Source organism: Nyctibius grandis, chromosome 32, assembly GCF_013368605.1.
Source record: "Nyctibius grandis isolate bNycGra1 chromosome 32, bNycGra1.pri, whole genome shotgun sequence".
Lineage (NCBI taxonomy): Eukaryota > Metazoa > Chordata > Aves > Nyctibiiformes > Nyctibiidae > Nyctibius > Nyctibius grandis.
In genome coordinates, this window is record NC_090689.1 from 2,645,979 (window position 1) to 2,661,269 (window position 15,291).

At 46.0% G+C, this 15,291-nt stretch overlaps 1 protein-coding gene across 7 annotated transcripts in view; it reads right to left on the reverse strand.

Annotated features, from left to right (window-relative positions):
• The window catches only part of ATG16L1 (autophagy related 16 like 1), a 30,372-nt gene extending 15,538 nt beyond the window's left edge, over nucleotides 1-14,834 (reverse strand). For all 7 annotated transcript variants that reach the window (XM_068421102.1, XM_068421100.1, XM_068421098.1 and 4 more), the window contains exons 1-6: nucleotides 14,654-14,834; nucleotides 13,708-13,801; nucleotides 4,473-4,578; nucleotides 2,856-2,929; nucleotides 2,401-2,652; nucleotides 1,440-1,505 (exon numbers count right to left, since the gene is read on the reverse strand). In XM_068421102.1, the coding sequence (XP_068277203.1) occupies nucleotides 1,440-1,505; nucleotides 2,401-2,652; nucleotides 2,856-2,929; nucleotides 4,473-4,578; nucleotides 13,708-13,801; nucleotides 14,654-14,768 (707 nt within the window). In that variant the 5' untranslated portion in view covers nucleotides 14,769-14,834. The remainder of the gene's footprint in view (nucleotides 1-1,439; nucleotides 1,506-2,400; nucleotides 2,653-2,855; nucleotides 2,930-4,472; nucleotides 4,579-13,707; nucleotides 13,802-14,653) is intronic.
• Between the last annotated feature and the right edge of the window lie 457 nt (nucleotides 14,835-15,291).

The window sequence follows — 15,291 nt, forward strand, 5'->3', positions numbered from 1 at the left end:
TAGATTTTTTTTTTTTTAACAGGCTGCTTTTTAACTTCTCAGTGTCTCATATCAAATTATTTACGAAACACTGAGACCGCTATCTCCACCACAACAGGAAATAAAATACTCAAGCTCTTGTGCTACAGCTACCTCTGAGCTCAGCTCTAAGATAGGAAGGTCTCGCTTTGGGTAACAGAGAGGAAGAAGTTTAACAGCGAAAGTGGCCACAGACATTACCTGTGTGTTTCCCCTCTCAGTGCAATATTATTTATTGAAGAGTTTAATATTCTAAGATATTCTGTGTGTTTACATCAAATGACACAGACAACAGGGATATCACTATTCTTACGAGCTGGAAGACTGTCCTCTGGCTTGGGACTGTCCACTGGCCTGTGACACAGAGGTCAGCAGTAATCTTGTCATGGAGAGTCGCACCTCAATAAACTAAGGGAATGGAACCATTTAAACGTTCCTTAAAAAAAAAAATGCAAAGCAAGTTGTGCTAACTACTTGTATTGTTAATTGCAGTTTCAATTTTCCTTTCAAATGCTACAAGCTCTCTCACACCCCCCTTATACATGCCCTTCCTACCTCCTCCAGACTTTTGCGTGGGCCCTCTTCCAGAGCACGTACATTGCTCCTACCCCGTGTAAGGACGTGCAGCACTGAGACCTAACGTGATGCTAATACAAACATAACACATACCAAGGAAAAGCCCGCACACTGCTCTGGCTCTGTGCTCTGAAGACTGTCTCAGCAGTTTCCAGTAACAATGCAGCAGGTGCAGTTTTTCTGGATTTGGCTAACGAAGGGCCAATAACCTTATCAACTTGGTGCAAAGCACCTATATCATCAACTGCCCACTTCAGTCAGCTGATTACATACCACCCAGGAGTAAACACAGCAGCAAAACAGAACAAGAGACTAGAGATATTCATCTCTGGCTTGCCAGGAAAAGTAACTACACATCTACGTATTTTTTTCCTACAGAATAAATCTCTCCCAGTACAGAAGTGATCAATACATTTTCACCCACCTTAACTCACTCAGTACCTGTTTCTACAGAAAATCCTTGACCATATTTGTATTCTAACACTTTAAAAATGCAGGCATCTCCAGAGTATATTGTTTCATGATTGAAGAACTATTTTGAAGTCCAAAGGTACCACGTAACAAATGTTTTTATGCTGAGATAATATATGAATATATGAATATATATGAATATATGAACCATTCGTAGGACTTCCAGTCCAAGCATCTATTTTTAGCCAAACAGAGCTCCTTCTTCTGGAAGTTCAAGTAGGGAGAGTTACTGTACATTTTTTACTTTACACCAAAGTTTAAACACTCCTTTACATCACCAAATTTAGAAATAACAAAGATACCATTTATCATGCATCTGCATAAAACTGAAGCATGAAGTGATGAAGGAGACTCCATAAATCAAGACTGCTTACGGTTCAACAGGCAGGGGTTCTTTGGCAGCTTCTGCTAGCTCCTTCTGCAGCCTGGCTTGTCGTCTCCTAAGAAAAAGCAAGCAAGGTTATTTAAAAAAAAAAAACTTCCTTAATCCCATTTCAAAAGTTACCCTGCACAGTTCTGATGGGCTTCATAAGATTTCAAAAAAAAAATTCAGACCACTGCCCTAATTTTATCCTGCTTTTCAAGATAGTCATTGCAGAAGAGGCAGTTTTCTTACTGTGAATAGCAAAGGACAAGATCAATCAAGCGAGGCAATAAGATGAAGTGCACCTACGGCCCTCTATGGCCTATATGAATGTGGATTTGCTTGGAGTGCAAGCACTTGCAAAAGTAATTATTATGTTACTAAAGGTAATACAAAACTGCCAAGTACTATTAGACTTGTATTATAGCTTTTAGTCTCCAAGGATTGTTAGCTGGCAAGCAAGCTGAAGCAATTCAGAAGAGTAAGAAAAATTATTATTTTGCAAGGGAAAAAAAAAAAAAGCATGCAAACTTATTTTTGCAAGTTATACACAGCTTGGTCTCATGGCAGCTGCTCCTTTTAGCAGAATGCAAAAACCACTTAAGTTGGTTAAGTCAAAAAAGGATAAAACTAGGAGTAGTATCAAGATGCAATAAGAACAAGAGAAGTCCAAATCTAACACCAGCAAAAAAAACCCCAGTTTCTATCTGATTTGTGATCTTCAGGCCATAGTTAAATGTTGCTCAAGAAACAAAAGAACATGTTTTATTCATTTAAAAGACAGGAATGTTTTCACAAAGCATCCGTCTGTGTTGGCCAGAAGGAGGAACACAAAGTTCTGGACTCTCATTGTGTTGTGCAAGAATACAGAGATCTCGGATCAAAACTAAATCTGGTTTTATCCTATGCACTCCTAAGTATTCAAAAATGTATTGGGAAGTAGTTCATCAAATAGAGGTCACCAATCTCACCGCGAATCCTTTTCATTTTCTGCATTCAAACGATTGGCTTCTTGTGCTTTCTCTGCCATCCAACGTGAGACCAGCTCCTGGTTGTCTTCAGTAGTTTTCCTTAGTTTCTCCTCCAAGGCATTGAAGGTGATCTGGAGAGCATCATATTCATCTTTCAGCGTCTGATTAGCTCGCTCAAGGTCTTGCAGTTTGCTACGCAACTCCTGGCACTCTGTTTCCAGTTCAGAGATCTTTTGCAAATATTCTGCAATCCTGGAACGGCAACAAAATACACAAAACAATGAGGATCTCCTTTGGGACTTACACCATCTTCTTTGTGCTGTTTGCACAATGCCTACCAAAGGAATTTTTCGCCCATGGCTAGGACTCCTAGAGAATATTGTAACACTAATGAATAACTCAACCAGAAGCCTGCGTCTCATACCAACTACACAGACAAAATAGTTCCTACTCACTTTGCTTCATTCATCTGCATCTCTTTGTCCTTCTGCTGCATTTGGTTATTCAGATCAATTACAGACTGGGCCAACTAGGGAGAGGAGAAAATTACATTACAAAATGCAGGGAAGCCAGCTGGATAACACACACTGAGCAGCAACCAGCAAGAGTACAGACCAGTCTAACACTACAGGCATGAAACATGCCGTTTAGGTCTTCTTTCATGGCTTTCCATACAGATCTGTTTACTGCCCTTTCACACAGGTCACTAAATTAGGGAATCCACTTTCAAAAAAGAGCTGCCAAAAAGTTACTTGTCCTTTGATATCTCACTCCCATCCCTCAAAAAGTTTCTTTAATAAAGTCACATCAAACAGAATGCATATTAGGAAGAAATTTTATTTGTTAAAGTAGTGGAAAAATAAATAGAGAAACTAAAAATTGCCAAGTAACTAAACCAACAAATGAGCACTAACAACCAAGCAACAAATCTTTCTGTTACGGCCAGGACAGCCATTACAGGAGGCATGTAGCTCACATACAGTAAACACAGATTTCATGAAGAGTTTTCCCACAAAGTAAGTTGCTGGTGGAGTCTCTGCAGTGCACAGGAAATACAGGGGCAGAGGCCAACACTAAGGAGCTGCTGCTGCCAGCTCACAGCTACCCAGTCAGGGAGCAGCAGCAAGCCCCACGGCGTGCAGAGCCTCGGCTGCCCAGGGAGAAGGCAGACTGAGCTTTGAGAAGAGCGCCTGCCTGGGCAGAAGGCTCAGGATAGCAGGTTGGGGGGAAAGAAGGAATTTTCAGTGCTTCGACTAGTCCATGCACACCTCCTGTATAAAGCTGTCTCCTCTTTGAAAAGCTCAGAATTACTGACACTGGAGCTTCTCCACAACTCCAGTGAGGTGTGATCAAAGGAGCATGATAACTTTTCCCAGGTCATTCCCACCTTCTCCCTATGAAAGTCAGCAGTACCACTCAGGTACCACCTCCTGGATTCATTCAATCCACTGCTGTGGTTTTTAAAAACCCAATTCTGCCAATGAAGCACCCACATCTTCCCATTAAAAAAGCAAACAAACAAAAAAAATAGCAGATTTTCCTCTCTTCCAGGCCCATCTCACAGCTAATGGGACTTCTGGGCTCCCTACTGCATCGACACGGCAGATTCAGTACTCCCTTTTCAGTTTAACACCATGGCATGTTCAGCCTTTGCTTGTTTATTTTTATCCACTCTCTCTAGCAGTGGCCCTGCAAAGTGAGAGCACCACACACAGCCACCTAATCTCTCACTCTGCTCATTCAAAATCTGTTCAAGGTAGAACTAGTGGTCAAGCTCTGTAAACTGGGTCACTTCCTTCCTCCTCTAATAAATACCGTTAAAAACCTATTCATGAAACAAAATGAAGCATTTCTTAAAAATCATGTTATGCTGACAACGTAAGCTCTTATTTCCTGGCTGGTGGTTCAAAAGACCAACCATCTCTGGTTTACTTTAATCATCAACATGGGTTGCTTAAAAAGGCTGTACATGAAACGAGGAAAAAATGATGATGAATAAGCTTGGTAAAATTAAGGTCACGTTCACAAAGTGCCACGTATGAATCATGCAGAACACAAGGGGACTTTCTAACCTCGCCACGCTTCTTATGCAGCTCTGTCAGCTCCTCTTGATGCTTTATCTTCAGCTGTGCCAGTTCCTGCAACTGAGCATCATTCCATGTGCCATCATGTCCTGGACTGGAGTTTGAGAGAGAGGAAGGAGAGATGTCACAAACCAGAATCCAATTGCTCCTGTGCCTTTGACCAGTTAGTCTCAGGACAAACTCCGTTGGATTTTCTATACGACATCAGAGATACAGGTAATTCATAACAAACTAAACCACAGCTTCTCACCAACCCAAATGCCATTATATAGTACTGGAAAATTAAATTTACTGAGGACTCAATTCACTTTTTCATACATTTCTAAAACAGAATTCAAATTCAAATGAAAGATAATTAGCTTTTGCTCAAATTTGCATGAAGACAACTGAGTCTTACAAGTATGCTCTCCAAATTCTGGAAGACTTACAAATATTTTACCACCTGAAATTTGTTTTAGAGGAAGCTGGTAGACCTTGAAGATGATAGATATCTGGAGCATAATACAGGGCACAGAACCAAAAGACAGGGAACCAAGGGTATATTCCCAGGCGCTTGGGCAGCTATGTTCTAGCCTTATTGTGTAAAGGTTTTGGGGAGTTTTTAAATTGTGTTTTACAATACAGTGGTACCATGACATAATCTGGAATTTCTACACACCAGAACACCACACATATCACCCCCCAGACAACGACGACTGTAACGTTTATCACTGATGTCTTTGAAAGCAGAGACAGGAACAGAAGTCAGTATTTTAAAAGCATATAAACACATACACATATCACACACACGGCTTTTGAGCAACTTAGCAGCTATATTATAAATTACAGCTTTTAAAAATAATAATTTTAAGTTCATCACTATTATACCAGACAAACAGAACAAGGTAACTGCAAGCATCTGTTTCAGCAGTCATTCTGTGTTATAATAGTCCAGCGGGAAATGGATAATGCATTCAGAAGCTGAAAGGTCTCATGGTGCTATCAGCAACTTAATGCTCTTCTCAACAAACAAACACCACCTCACTGAACTGATGCTGTACTAGAAGACAGTGCATTTCCACAAAACAGCGTCCAAACAGATAGGAAGCCAAGTCCTGTGGTAACATCCAACATGTCCCGTAACTCTGGCCACTGTCACGGTTTAAAGCTGGGCCAGCTATTAACCAGGTGGCAGATGCTCTCTGTTAACCCTCTCCCCCCCCCGCAAGGGAAAGGGAAAAGGGAGAGAGACTTATGGGTTGGAAAGTTAAAACAGTTTTAATAAACTATAATAATGAAAAAGAATATAATAACAATAATAATAGAAATAACCAAATATATACAAATATGTACAAAACCAAGATCAAGAGCTTGGAAATCCTCCTCAGGCAGAATTGCTCCCCCCAGTACAGGCAGAGGGGAAAAGGCAGTAGCTCCCCCCAGCACGGGCAGAGGGCAAAATGCAAAAACTCTCCTGCCATCACACCTGCAGGCTTTTAACTGGAGATTTGGCAAAGCTGGTACCAATCAGTGGGAGACAGGAGGGCCCCTCCCTCCTGGGCCCCACCTCCAGGAGGCAGTGGGTTAGTGATAAACAGGAAAGTGAGAATGACATGTATGGGATGGAATACCTCGTTGGTCAATCCTGGGTCACCTGCCCCGTCCACTCCTCCCTGCAGGTACAACCCCCTTCAGCTCTTTACATGTAAGCAGTGACCTTGGGTTCTCTAAGACTATTTGGCCTGGTTTGAGCCAAACCAGGACATTCCACCCCTTATTCCATACCATTCATGTCATACTCAGATCACCAGTACCTTTTCATTTTCAAATATATATATACATATCACTAGTCTATGATTCATCTTTATGCGAAAAGTCCATCAAGTTCATTTGGTTCAGGATTGTGGGTTTCCATCTGGTTAGCAGTCTCTCAGCAGTCTTTCTGGCTAGCAGTCTCTCTTTTGTCATGGTTCGTGCCCACGGGTTGCAGGTTAAAGATGTCAGACTCGAGGAGGTTACTGGACGCCACTTGATGAAGCTAGCTCCGGTCTCATCACCACTGTCTTAACCTAAAAGACACTTATGCAGTAACAACATACAGTTCAGAATTAAGTAGTCTCACCCAGAATCAGATCACCTTCAGGGACACATCGGACTTCACCATCTTGCAACATCACCCACCAAGTACATCCAGGTCCCTGAGCAAAAGCAATCCCACGAATGGGTTTACCTTTGCCCGTTACAGGAAGAATCCAGACAGTTTTTCCCAATAGATTCCTTTCATGCACCACCGGGACTTTATCTCCTTCTACTGTATGTAGAAGGTCTGACTGAGCAGGGCCAGCTCGATTGATAGATCCCCTGGTGTTAACTAACCAGGTAGCTTGTGCCAGATGTTTATCCCAGTTTTTAAAGGTTCCACCCCCCATTGCTTTCAGGGTAGTTTTTAACAGCCCATTATACCGTTCAATTTTCCCAGAGGCTGGTGCATGATAGGGGATGTGATATACCCATTCAATGCCATGCTCTTTGGCCCAGTTGTCTGTGAGACTGTTTTTGAAATGAGTCCCATTGTCCGACTCAATTCTCTCTGGCGTGCCGTGTCGCCACAAGATTTGCTTTTCGAGGCCTAGAATAGTGTTCCGGGCAGTGGCATGGGGCACAGCGTATGTTTCCAACCATCCGGTGGTCGCCTCCACCATGGTAAGCACATAACGTTTACCCTGGCGGGTTTGAGGGAGTGTGATGTAGTCAATTTGCCAGGCCTCCCCATATTTATATTTCAACCACCGTCCCCCATACCACAAAGGTTTTAACCGTTTGGCTTGCTTAATTGCGGCGCATGTTTCACAATCATGGATAACCTGTGCAATAGAGTCCATGGTTAAGTCCACCCCTCGGTCACGAGCCCATCTGTATGTTGCATCTCTCCCTTGATGACCTGAAGTGTCATGAGCCCACCGAGCTAAAAATAGTTCACCTTTGTGTTCCCAGTCCAAATCTATTTGGAACACTTTAGCAGCTTGATCCGCTTGTTGGTTGTTTCGATGTTCCTCAGTTGCCCGACTTTTAGGTACGTGAGCATCTACATGACGTGCCTTCACGACTAGTTTCTCTAGCCGAGCAGCAATATCTTGCCACAATTTAGCAGCCCAAATAGGTTTCCCTTTGCGCTGCCAGTTGCTTTGCTTCCACTGCTTTAACCACCCCCACAAGGCATTTGCTACCATCCATGAGTCAGTATAAAGATACAGCCTTGGCCACTTTTCTCGCTCAGCAATGTCTAAAGCCAGCTGGATGGCTTTTACCTCTGCGAATTGACTCGATTCACCTTGTCCTTCTGTGGCTTCTGTGACTCGTCGTATGGGACCCCATACAGCAGCTTTCCACTTCCGATGCTTTCCTACAAGACGGCAGGATCCATCGGTGAACAGGACATACTGCTTCTCATCCTCTGGTAATTCATTATATGGTGGGGCTTCTTCAGCACGTGTCACCTCCTTTTCTGGTGGCATTCCGAAGTCTTTGCCTTCTGGCCAGTCCATGATTACTTCTAAGATTCCTGGGCGATTAGGGTTTCCTATTCGAGCCCTCTGCGTAATTAATGCAATCCATTTACTCCACGTCGCATCAGTTGCATGATGGGTAGTGGGAACCTTACCCTTGAACATCCAGCCTAGTACTGGTAGTCGAGGTGCTAGGAGAAGTTGTGCTTCAGTACCAATTACCTCTGAAGCAGCTCTAACTCCTTCATATGCTGCCAGTATCTCTTTTTCAGTTGGAGTGTAATTGGCCTCGGAGCCCTTGTATCCTCGACTCCAAAATCCTAGGGGTCGACCTCGAGTCTCCCCTGGCACTTTCTGCCAGAGGCTCCAGGTAGGACCATTGTCCCCAGCTGCGGTGTAGAGTACATTTTTAACATCTTGTCCCGTACGGACTGGTCCAAGGGCTACTGCATGCACAATCTCTTGTTTAATCTGTTCAAAAGCCTGTCGTTGTTCAGGGCCCCACTGAAAATCATTCTTCTTTCTGGTCACTTGATAAAGAGGGCGTACAATCTGGCTGTAATCTGGAATATGCATTCTCCAGAAACCCACAACACCTAAGAAGGCTTGTGTTTCCTTTTTGTTAGTTGGTGCGGACATTGCTGTTATTTTGTTGATCACCTCTATCGGGATCTGGCGACGCCCATCTTGCCATTTAATCCCTAAAAACTGGATCTCCCGGGCAGGTCCCTTGACCTTGCCTCTTTTTATGGCAAAACCAGCTTTCAGAAGAATTTGGATTATTTTCTCTCCTTTGTCAAAAACTTCTGCTGCTGTATCACCCCACACAATGATGTCATCAATATATTGCAAATGTTCTGGAGCTCCACCCTTTTCTAGTGCAGTCTGGATCAGTCCATGGCAAATAGTAGGACTGTGTTTCCACCCCTGGGGCAGTCGATTCCAGGTGTACTGGATACCTCTCCAGGTAAAAGCAAACTGTGGCCTGCACTTTGGTGCCAAGGGAATAGAGAAAAAGGCATTAGCAATGTCTATGGTGGCGTACCACTTGGCTGCCTTTGACTCCAGTTCGTATTGAAGTTCTAGCATGTCTGGCACAGCAGCACTCAGCGGTGGCGTAACTTCATTTAGGCCACGATAGTCCACAGTTAATCTCCATTCTCCATTAGACTTTCGCACTGGCCATATAGGACTATTAAAGGGTGAGCGAGTCTTGGTAATCACTCCTTGATTTTCTAATTGTCTAATCAGTTTATGAATGGGGATCAGGGAGTCTCGATTGGTGCGATATTGTCGTCGGTGCACCGTGGTAGTAGCAATTGGCACCTGTTGTTCTTCAACCTTCAGCAACCCCACAACAGAAGGATCTTCTGAGAGGCCAGGCAAGGTAGACAGCTGTTTAATGTCCTCAGTCTCTACAGCTGCTATACCAAAGGCCCATCTGTACCCTTTTGGGTCCTTAAAATACCCTCTCTTGAGGTAGTCTATGCCAAGGATGCACGGAGCATCTGGGCCAGTCACAATGGGGTGCTTTTTCCATTCATTTTTAGTTAGGCTCACTTCGGCCTCCAATACAGATAACACTTGAGATCCTCCTGTTACTCCTGAAATGCTGATAGATTCTGCCCCTTTATGATCCGATGGCATTAGGGTGCACTGTGCACCAGTGTCTACCAGGGCTCGATACCTTTGTGGTTTTAATGTGCCAGGCCATCGAATCCACACAGTCCAATAAATCCGGTTGTCCCTCTCCTCCACCTGGCTGGAGGCAGGGCCCCCCTAATTAAGAAATGGATTCATGCTGCTCACAGGGACTGGACCTTCATTTCTCCTATTCACACTTGGGAAAAAGTGATTTGAGGCCCATCTCCCCTGACTGGGGTCCTGCTCACTGGTAACTGGAGCAACCATCCTCCTAGAAAAATTCTCTCTGGTATTTCTTTTAGCTTGCAACTCACGTACTCGTGCCTGTAGGGTACTGGTAGGTTGTCCATGCCATCTGCTCATGTCCTCCCCATAACCACGCAGGGCAAACCACAGGATACCTCGTGATGTGTTCCTTTTCCTTTGAGCTGGTCCTGTAGGAGAACGTTTTCTCTTAACAGCTGCAACGCGCGCCTGTGTAGGTAGAGAGTCAAGTTTATTCTCGATCATGGACAGTTTATCTGACAGTTGTTTAAATGAGTCCTTGTTCTCCTTAGTCAGTTTTTCCACAGCCGAGATGCGTGCCTGCAGTGGGGAAGAAATACTATCTTCATACTGTCGCATACAGTTAGCCATTTCGCCCACACTAGATCGTGCCATAGCATCTTCTCCCCATACTAATATTGACAATGTATGGGTATATGTCGGTGGAGCATTCTTCACAACCTTCCGGAACATGGATCGGTTGCATTCCACTTCATCAGGATCTACAGGATCTACAATGTCCCGTGGGTGTCTATAAATGATCTCTTGCACAGCCAGTTCTCTAAGGTAGTTAATACCTTTTTCTATAGTGGTCCATTTGCTTAGGTGGCTCATAACATCGTCTTTATAGGGATACCTGCTCTTTACAGCTGACAAGAGTCGCCTCCAGAGACTGATAGTGTTTGACTTTCTTGCGAGCGCCTTATCAATACCACCATCTCTGGACAGGGATCCCAACTGTCTGGCTTCTCTGCGATCTAATTGCATGCTATCTGCCCCATTATCCCAGCATCGGAGCAACCAGGTAATAATAGGCTCACCGTCATAACGGCTGAAGTCTTTCCTTATATTTCTCAGGTCCTTCAGGGATAAGGAGTGGTAGGTTATCTCTACGTCCGAGTCCTCCTCTTGTGATAGTTCTGCTTTAGAAGGACCTTTCTTCTGTGATGGGTCTGCTTTAAAAGGACGATGGAGGAAACCCCCATCTGTGTCAGGCCCTAACTCTGCCTGAGAAGGGCCCTCACCTGGGTCATATGATGGCTCTGCCTTAGAAGTCTCTGAGTCATCATCTTTCTCTTCACAAGCTGATTTCTTTTGGTATTTCTTCCTGGTTACAGGAGCAATTGGTACAGATTCGATAGATGCTGGGGTCTGAGTAGATGCAGTGGCTGTTGTGGGAGTGCTGAGAGTCTGAGTAGCTGCAGTGGCCATCTTGGGGGGTGTAGCAGCTGTGGTACAGGCTGCCAAGGTTTCAGTGGGTTGAGTGGCTGTAGCAGCCGTACACACTGTAGGATCTGAGGTGGCTGCATAACACCTACAACTGTCCCTGCACCGATATTTAATCTTATCCCACATCAGAAACACATTCAGGACAACCAAAAATAAAAACATGCCACCTAGACAGCACCATCCTAATTTCGCAAAATCTAGTGGAATCAGCTTGGCAGAAAAGGAGAAGGTACTATTTCCCAAAGTAAAACTGGAAGTGTAATCATTAACAGAATCAGCTAAAGGGCGCCTGGAGCGTGCAGATGAAGTTGCTGCTACTGATTCGCGATTAAAGCTGCCCATCATTGTGTCATAGAGATAAGAGATCGGAATATTAACTGCCCAGTTTATCACAGCATAAATCAGTATCAAACCCCATACCAAAACAATACATTTCGACCAGTGCCCACTGCTAAACTGCATGTAAACATTCGTAAGCAGCAAGCAATAACACAGTGCCCACGGCAGGTAAGGCATCATTGCAATACTCAATTGTGAAAGAAACTCCATAAAAAGATGAGATAACACAGCATTCAAAAATGACATCACCAACTTCACTATCTGTTTTAACTTTCCAACCCCTCCTAAATCTCAAAGGAAGAAATCTGATACTCTCTCAGCTGAGCTCTCCAGGTCTCCTCCCACCAGAGCCAGGATTCAACTTATCAGAGCAACCTGTTGGAGCTTCTCTCGTGCCCCACGTTGGGCGCCAATAAATCTGTCACGGTTTAAAGCTGGGCCAGCTATTAACCAGGTGGCAGATGCTCTCTGTTAACCCTCTCCCCCCCCCGCAAGGGAAAGGGAAAAGGGAGAGAGACTTATGGGTTGGAAAGTTAAAACAGTTTTAATAAACTATAATAATGAAAAAGAATATAATAACAATAATAATAGAAATAACCAAATATATACAAATATGTACAAAACCAAGATCAAGAGCTTGGAAATCCTCCTCAGGCAGAATTGCTCCCCCCAGTACAGGCAGAGGGGAAAAGGCAGTAGCTCCCCCCAGCACGGGCAGAGGGCAAAATGCAAAAACTCTCCTGCCATCACACCTGCAGGCTTTTAACTGGAGATTTGGCAAAGCTGGTACCAATCAGTGGGAGACAGGAGGGCCCCTCCCTCCTGGGCCCCACCTCCAGGAGGCAGTGGGTTAGTGATAAACAGGAAAGTGAGAATGACATGTATGGGATGGAATACCTCGTTGGTCAATCCTGGGTCACCTGCCCCGTCCACTCCTCCCTGCAGGTACAACCCCCTTCAGCTCTTTACATGTAAGCAGTGACCTTGGGTTCTCTAAGACTATTTGGCCTGGTTTGAGCCAAACCAGGACAGCCACGCATACATCTATGGCCAGAACGAGATACTCCTCCTTGGCCTTAAGGTAAGCAAAAGCATTTTTCCTCAGCCATCTAGGATTAGGGAATTCATTCTGTTTCAAAAAACTGCTATATACTGAGGGTAGTATCAGGGTTCAGCTTAGTATTTACTTTGAAGATGCTGTTTCTGTGCATTTCTTCTCATCCTTGTCTACTCCAGCCTCATCTCTTAGAGTTCAACCTGAATCAGATTCCCATAAACTAACGATGGCTCAAGACAACTGAAGGCATCAGAAAGCTTTTGAGGACTTTCACATGGGTGTTAACTCCGGCCTGCCAGCCAAACTCTGACATTTTGTCTGCAATTCCTGTAAAATCAGGAGTTCTCCTTTCCTTACTGGAAATAGTACACAATGGACTGAACTATATTTGTTTTGTAACCCAAGGAGACACACACATGGCAAAAAGAGCTTCAACAGAGGAAGCAATTCCTACAGAAGTAGGAAATTCTGAGCTACTTAGCCCTGCCTTTTCTTCAGTTACACCAAGCGCAGAACTCAACAGCCTGTACCTGCTGGGATTTACACACCGTCCAGACAAAGGACACACTACTACCACACTGGTTTGCCGTGGACCCAAATGCCAACAGAATAAGCAGCATGGCCCCTGCCTGCAGCACTACAGTACTACTCTCTAACCTGAGAGGAAGTTTCCTGAAAAAAGCCTGCTAAAAGCAGGCAGAAGACACATTCTTTTTAGCATACAGTGCTTATTTAGGACTGACACTTCACAGCTGTGATTTTCTCCTTTCTCTCCATTCTATGTGATAACACAGACTGAAAGAAACTAGGATGTCCGTCTGTCCCTGCACTTCAATGCTTATAAGACTGGACAATTTCAAGAGTCAGATCCTAACCATTAGGAACTAACCCCACACAAACACTGTAAGCACTACAAAGCAAACAGATCTGAAGCACAAGCTCATTCTGGTCCACCTCCATACCTTGGGTTTGTGATAAATTACTTTCCATCCAAAACCTGGTCAGATCTTTCTGCACTTTATACTGTAAATGTATTGTAACTTTATCATATTTAGAGTTAGTTATTTTTACTTCGACAGATTTCCCAGTTTGTTTTATTCCAAGCTACTGTAGTAACCCAGAAGTTGTGTAATGCATCAAACAATGCTTTAGGTTACAATGTGCATGACAGAGAGCTGACTGACAGAAAAGGAATTTTAAATACCTGATCTCGTGTCTGCTCTGCATGTCATACTTTTCTGCTTGAAGCTTATCAGCCAGCACCGCATGAAGGTCCGACTTCTCTAGTAGCTTGTTATCTGAAAGGGCAAAAAGTGCAATTAAGACAACCAAAAAGCAAACCCAGACTCCCACCCTCTTCTTCTACCAGATAAGATCTAGTATCTTTAACGATTCTGACACAACCAAACATTGTGTAAGCCTCCACCACATCAGCGTGCGCTCCTCTTCGATGTCACCAGGCTAAGGCAGTATTCAGCTACAACTCCGGGAATCCCTCGTTAATCCAGACGCTGTGTGGGGCTGATCTTAGGGAAATTTAACAGAGAGGCTGCTCAAATGTATTGATACCTGCTAAAACAGGAGGAGTTCAAAGCTCAATCTCTTTGTAGCCTCTCAACTGATAGCAACAAGGAAAACAGACCTGCCTGAGAACTGGTCACATCCAACACGGCACACAGCCCTGCCGAGGTGTGTTTGCTCCCCCGCCGTGACACAGGGCACCTCAGTGTGTGAGCCAGCAGCTGCTCGGTGACCCCCACTTCCACCCGCTCCTGTCACAGCTGAGGCAGGAGAGGGATGGGCAAAAGCTGGATAGAAAACGCTGGCCCCTGAATAGCTCCAGATTTCACAAAGGGCTGTGAACAGGGTCAATAGCGCTATTGTTCTCAATTCCGACAACAGCCAAGCCGGAATTGTGCAGACAAGTTAGACACTCAATCACTGTCCGCGGCACAAACTCGGTTCAGTCTGTGAGAGAACGGAGCGAAGCAACTACTTACTTCCCCCAACAGGGCAGAAACCCCAACTTTTCTGTTCTCACAAACACCTCCCGACCAGCCTCTGCAAACCACACACGCGAGGCCTCGCGGGCCCCTCACCACCGAGGAGACGGGGCAAAGGAAAGCGCCCCTCGGCCCCGGCCCGCTTACACTGCGCGATGATCTCCTCGAAGGCCTGCCGCTGCAGCCGGTCCCGCCGCCGCAGCTCCCCCGCGATGTGCCGCTTCCACGGGGGGAAGCCGCCGGCGCGCAGCCCCGACGCCATCTCTCCGCGGCGCGGCGGGAAGGGGCAGCGGGGGCGAGCGCCGCCCGGGCCGCGGCCCAGCGAAGGGCGGCCGAGGGGAGGGGGAGGCGGGCAGGAGCGCCGGGAGGCGGCGGGAGGCCTGTGCCCGGCCCGCGGCGGGGCTAGCGCGGCGGCGAGAAGCGCCCTCTCAGAGCCGGGGCCGGGCCGGCGCGGCCCGCAGCCGCCGCCCCACGCCCGCCATGGCGCTGCGGCCGCACTCTGTCAGGGGCCCTCGCGCCACCGCGGCGCACGGCAATAGCGACAGATCCTGCCCCGCCGCTGCCTGGCGCCGCCCTCCCTCCCGCCCGCCTCCGCTAACCCCGCCACCCTTACCTCCGCGCCGGGCAGCGCCGCGGCGAGGTCGCGCTGCAAGCGCGGGGCCGGCCTCCACCGCCGGGCGGGCAGGCGGACACCCCTTCAGAGAAGTGGGGACCTTGCGTCGCGCCATTTTGTGCCCCCTCCCCGAGGCGCGTCCGCCATCTTGAGAGCGGCGAGCTCCGCAATC